Source organism: Rhincodon typus, chromosome 18 (genome assembly GCF_021869965.1).
Source record: "Rhincodon typus isolate 14 chromosome 18, sRhiTyp1.1, whole genome shotgun sequence".
Taxonomy (NCBI): domain Eukaryota; kingdom Metazoa; phylum Chordata; class Chondrichthyes; order Orectolobiformes; family Rhincodontidae; genus Rhincodon; species Rhincodon typus.
The window spans coordinates 47,455,826-47,462,094 of NC_063349.1; the positions used below are offsets into that span (position 1 = coordinate 47,455,826).

The following is a 6,269-nucleotide window of genomic DNA, read 5'->3' on the forward strand; positions in this document are numbered from 1 at the left end:
CTCCCTCACATATGCTCTCTTCTCCCTCTCTCTCCCTCACATATGCTCTCTTCTCCCTCCATCACACACACTTCTCTCTTGCTCTCCCTTTCTCCCCCTCACACACACACACACACACACACTCTCTCTTCTCACTCACTCATATGCTCATGCTCTCTCTCTCCTAAACACAAACACATTCACACGTTCTCTCCCTCACAAACACCATCTCACTATCACCCTCTCTCGCCATCACACCCAAAGGCTAATCAATGTCTGGGATTCCTTCATAAATAGCAACTGATGTTATCTAGTTAAAGAGTCAGAGATATACAGCGCAGAAACAGACCTTTTGGTCCAACTCATCCATGCCAACAAAGATATCCTATATAAACCTACTCCCATTTGCCAGCATTTGGCCCATAGCCTTATCAACCCTTCTTATTCATGTACCCATCCAGATGCCTTTTAAATGTTATAATTGTACAAGAATCCACTTCTTCTGGCAGCTCATTCCATACACGCACCACCCTCTGAAAAAGTTGCCCCTTGGGTCCCTTTTAAATCTTTCCCCTCTCACTTTAAACCTATGCCCTCCAGATTTGAACACCCTACTCCAGGGAAAACACCCCACTCCAGGGAAAAGGCCTTCTCTATTTACGCTATCCATGCCCCTCATGATTTTATAAACCTCTACAAGGTCACTCCTCAGCCTTCGACACTCTAGGGAAAATAGCCCCAGCCTATTCAGCCTCTCCCTATAGTTCAAACCCTCCAACCTTGGCAACATCCTTGTAAATCTTTTCTGAACCCTTTCAAATTTCACAGCATCCTTGTGTGAAAGGAGGGAGACCAGAATTGCACACAGTATTCCAAAAGTGGCCGAGCTAATGTCCTGTACAGCCACAAAATGATCGCCCAACTCCTATACTCAATGCATTGACCAAACACCTTCCCCCCTATTCTATCCACCTGCGACTCCACTTTCAAGGAACTATGAACCTGCACCCCAAGATCTCTTTGTTCAGCAACACTGCCCAGGACCATGCCATAAGTATAAGTCCTGCTCTGATTAGCCTTTCCAAAATGCAGCATCTCACATTTATCTAAATTAAACTTCACCTGCCACTCCTCGGCCCGTGTGATTATGATCCCATTGTACTCAGAGGTAACCTTCTTCGTTGTCCACTACACCTCCAATTTTAGTGTCATCTGCAAACTTACTAACTACACTTCCTATATTCACATCCAAACCATTTATATAAATGACAAAAAGCAATAGAGCCAGCACCGATTCTTGTGGCACACCGCTGGTCACAGGCCTCTAGTCTGAAAAGCAACCCTCCACCACTGCCCTCTGTCTTCTAACTTCAGCCAGTTCTGTATCCAAATACAAGACAACAAGGTGTAAAATTGAATCAGAGATAGTAGGAACTGCAGATAGTTCTCCCTGTATTCCATGTGATCTAACTTTGCTAACCAGTCTACCATGAGGAATCTTGTCAAACACCTTACTGAAGTCCATATAGATCACATTCACCACTCTGCCCTCATTAATCCTCTTCGTTACTTCTTAAAAAAAACTGTCTCAAGTTAGTGAGACATGATTTCCCATGCACAAAACCATGGTGACTATCCCTAATCAGTCCTTGCCCTTCCAAATACATGTAAATCCTGTTCCTTTGGATCCCATCCAACAACTTGCCCACCACCAATGTCAGGCTCACTGGTCTATGGTTCCCTGGCTTTTCCTTACCACCTTTCTTAAATAGTGGCACCACATTAGCCAATCTCCAGTCTTCCGGCACCTCATCTGTGGCTATCAATGATACAGATATCTCAGCAAGGGGCCCAGCAATCACTTCCCTCGCTTCCCACAGAGTTCTAGGGTACACCTGATCTGGTCCCGGGAACTTATCTACCTTTATGCGTTTTAAGATCAGCACCACCTACTCTGTAATATGGGCATTTTTCAAGATGTTGCTATTTATTACCCCACGTTCTCGGTCTTCCATATCCTTCTCCACAGTAAATACTGATGTAAAATACTTGTGTAAAATACTTGTTTAAGTATCTCCCCCATCTCCTGCAGTTCCACACATAGGTGGCCTTCCTGATCTTTCAGGGGCCCAATCCCCCTAGTTACCCTTTTGTCCTTAATGTATTTGTAGAATCCCTTTGGATTCTCCTTAACCCTATCTGCCAAAGCTATCTCATATCCCTTTTTGCCCTCCTGATTTCCCTCTTAAGTATACTCCTACTGCCTTTATAATCTTCTAGGGATTCACTCGATCTCTGTTGTCTATACCTGGCATATGCTTCCTTCTTTTTCTGGATCAGAACCTCAATTTCTCCAGACATCCAGCATTCCCCACACCTACCAGCCTTGCCCTTCACCCTAACAGGAACATACTCTCTCTGGACTTCCGTTATCTCAGTTTTGAATGCTTCCCATTTTCCAGCCATCCCTTTACCTACGAATATCCGCCCCCAATCAACTTTTGAAAGTCCTTGCCTAACACCATCAAAATTGGCCTTCCTCCAATTTAGAACTTGAACTTTTAGATCTGGTCTATCTTTTTCCATCACTATTTTAAAACTGATAGAATTATGGTCACTGGCCCCAAAGTGGTCCCCCACTGACACCTCAGTCACCTGCCCTGCCTTATTTCCAAAGAGTAGGTCGAGTTTTGTACCTTCTCTCGTAGGTACATCCACATACTGCATCAGAAAATTTTCTTGTACACACTTAATAAATTCCTCTCCATCCAAGCCCTGAACACTGACAGTCACAGTCTATGTTTGGAAAGTTAAAATCCCCTACCATAACCATCCTATTATTCTCACAGATAACTGAGATTGCCTTACAAATTTGTTTCTCAACTTCCCACTGAATACTAGGTGGGGGGAGGATATAGTACAATCCCAGTAAGCTGATCATCCCTTTCTTATTTCTCAGTTCCACCCAAATAAGTTCCCTGGATATATTCCCAGGAATATCCTCCCTAAGTACAGCATAATGTTATCCCTAATCAAAAAAGTCACTCCTCCTCCTCACTTGCTCCCCTTGCAAACAATCCAATAGCATCTATACTGTGGAACATTGAGCTGCCAGTCCTGTCCATCCCTGAGCCATGTTTCTGTAATTGCTATGATATCCCAGTCCCATGTTCCCAACCATGCCCCGGGATCATCTGCCTCACTCTTGCATTGAAATAAATGCAATTTAATTTATCAGTCCTACCTCGTTCTCTGCTTTGTTCCTGCCTGCCCTGACTGTTTGACTTATTCCTTTTCCCAACTGTACCAGTCTTAGACTGATCTCTTTCCTCACTATCTTCCTGGGTCCCACCACCCCCACCCCTTGCTAGTTTAAATATCCCCGCTAGTATTTTAGTCCCCTTCCAATTCAGGTGCAGTTCGTCCTTCTTAAACAGGTCACATCTACCCCAGAAGAGATTCCGATGATCCAAAAATGTGAATCCCTTTTCCCCTGCACCAGTTCCTCAGCCACACATTCATCTGCTCTATTCTCCTGTTCCTACCCTCACTAGCTCGGGGCACAGGGAGTAATCCAGATATTACTACCCTCAAGGACATCCTTTTTAAATTTCCGCCTAACTTCCCATATTCTCTCCTCAGCATCTCAATCCTTGTCTCTTCCTATGTCGTTATTTCCAATGTGTACAACCACCTCCTGCTGGTCCCTCTCACCTTGGAGAGTATTCTGCACCCTCTCAGAGATATCCTTGACCCTGGCACCAGGGAGGCAACACACCATTGTGATGTCTCTCTGTCGGCCTCAGAAACATCTGTCTGTGCCTCTGACTAGAGAGTCGCCTATCACAATCGATTGCTTGCAACCTGACATACCCCTCGTTACATTAGAGCCAGTCTCAGTACCAGAAACCTAGCTGTCAGTGCTACATTCCCCTGAGAGTCCATCACCCCCTATATTTTCTAAAACAGCATACTTGTTTGAGATGGGGATAGCCACAGGAGACTCCTGCTTCTCTCCCCTACCTTTCCTGGGAGGTCACCTGACTGTTTCCTCAGTTTATCTCCCTCCCTGCAACTACCATCCATCACACCCCCTAGCTCCTGTAAATTCCTCAGTGCTTCTAAGTGCCACTCCAACCAATACATATGATCGAATAGGATTCGCAACCAAACATACCTCCTGCAGACATAATGAGATAACAAGGTGTAGAGCTGGATGAACACAGCAGGCCAAGCAGCATCATAGGAGCAGAGAGGCTGACGTTTCGGGCCTAGACCCTTCATCAGAAAAGGGATACAAGATTGTGTTTGGTCACAGGTCATTCATTATCTCACTGAGGAACCAAACTGTACCCTGCTGTTCATAGCTTTCATCTTCCAGACTTTCGTGTTGCCTCGTGCTAATCCTTTGTTCCAGATTCAAAATAGAACTCCACAGCGGCAAAGCCTGAAAGGAGATGTGTTACCTAATGGGAAACCTGATCCATGATCAGCAGTTTAGAAGGATCGTGTGTCTCAAATTCACTGTCAACATCCCTCTCTAAAAATGGAAAAGGCAAATGTCATATGGTTTCTCGGCCAAAAGGCCGACTCTAATCTGACAGAGTTTAAAAAGATACAACCATCTCTTTGCATATTTTGTGCCAATGCTACTCAGAATAGTACATCACTGAGGTCTATCAACGAGTCTCAACCAGTTGGGATGATCTAGAACGTGCTGGTTGGAAAGAAGCTGATTCTATTTCAACATTCAGAAGGGCACTGGAAAAATACAGGGGAGGGGGTGGGGAGAACAGAATTAATGCAATCAATAGGATATTAATTTTTTTTTATAACCCCAGGCCCTGCTTACCCAGGCTTCATTCTTATGCCATTACTTTGACCAACAGCAAAGTTATCTCCAGAGATAGTAGGAACTGCCGATGCTGGAGAATCTGGTATAACAAGGTGTAGAGCTGGAAGAACACAGCAGGCCAAGCAGCATCAGAAGAAGGGTCTAGACCCGAAACGTCAGCTTTCCTGCTCCTCGGCCTGCTGTGTTCATCCAGCTCTACACCTTGTTATACCTGAAGTTATCTCCAGGCTCCTTATCAATCAACATCCTCAACCCATACCACTAGAAGAGATCTGGCCACGATCCCATTGCTGTTTGTGGGAGCTTGCTGTGTGCAATTTGGCTCCAGTGCACCCTCACCCAGAGGAACTACACCGAAAAAAGCGGTAAAGGAGGCAGCCAGGGAGCTACTTCCCCTCAACATGCACGCCTTCAGTACAGCAGGATTTTTCAACTGTAACCGTTTGATTTTGCGACTGGTGCGGTTCGCTTGGGGAGTTCCAGACGGGCGTCACACCAATGCAGTGGAGAAACAGGCTCCCCGTTTGCTCTCTCACCTTCGCTCACTTTCTTGGTCTCCTTGTACATCGCCCATAAGTAGCTCCTCATGTCCACGGCGCTGCTGCTGCTGTAAGGAGCCGCCGCGGTTGTAACGATGCGGCTCCCCGGCGAACGCCGCTGCAGCGCCGGCCCCGAGCCCGGGACGGAGAGCAGCCTCCCGAGAGGAGCAGCTTCACCCCGGTACCGGAGCAACTCCTTCACAGCGTTCCCCGGCAGCCTGGCCGCCAGCGCCCGCGGACCCATTCTCCCTGCTCCCGGGGAACTCTGTCCTCACTGAAGCCGGTTAACACTACTGACTGCTTCCAACAGCCTGTCGTCACTTCCCTGTGACAACCAGACCCTGGCGAAGAGACGCTCCAAACAAAACAGAAACACCCTGCCACTACATCTGTTTATAAATTCCTCATTGATGCAAACAGCCCTGTGTCAATAGAGAGTGGAGTTTGCAGAAAATGGGAGGGACATTGTGAAGTGGAATTTTCTTTCATTCATTCACGGGATGTAGACATCAGCATTTATTGCCCATCCCTAATTGCCCAGACGGCTGTTGAGAGTCAACCACAAGACTGTGGGTCTGGAGTCACATGTAGGCCAGACCAGGTAAGGATGGCAGTTTGCTTCCCCGAAAGACATTAGTGAACCAGATGGGTTTTTACTACAATTGACGATGGATTAATGGTCATCACTAGACACTTAATTCCAGATTCTTTTTCATTGAATTCAAATTCCGACATCTGGGTGCCCAGAACATTACCTGGGTCTCTAGATTAATAGTCCAAGTAAGGTTCCCGACTGGAAACATCAACTTTCCTGCTCCGCTGATGCTGGCCTGCTGTGTTCCTCCAGCTCCACACTGTGTTATCTATGTAGTAAATGTAGTATGCATATCAAGTTA

The 6,269-nt window shown here is 46.2% G+C and overlaps 1 protein-coding gene across 2 annotated transcripts in view; it reads right to left on the reverse strand.

Annotated features, from left to right (window-relative positions):
- The window catches only part of nt5dc3 (5'-nucleotidase domain containing 3), a 127,870-nt gene extending 122,055 nt beyond the window's left edge, over positions 1 to 5,815 (reverse strand). For both annotated transcript variants that reach the window (XR_007264040.1, XM_048607483.1), the window contains exon 1: positions 5,371 to 5,815. Coding sequence is in view for 1 of the 2 variants with exons in the window: in XM_048607483.1 (XP_048463440.1) it covers positions 5,371 to 5,617 (247 nt within the window). In the remaining variant the exon portion in view is untranslated. The remainder of the gene's footprint in view (positions 1 to 5,370) is intronic.
- Between the last annotated feature and the right edge of the window lie 454 nt (positions 5,816 to 6,269).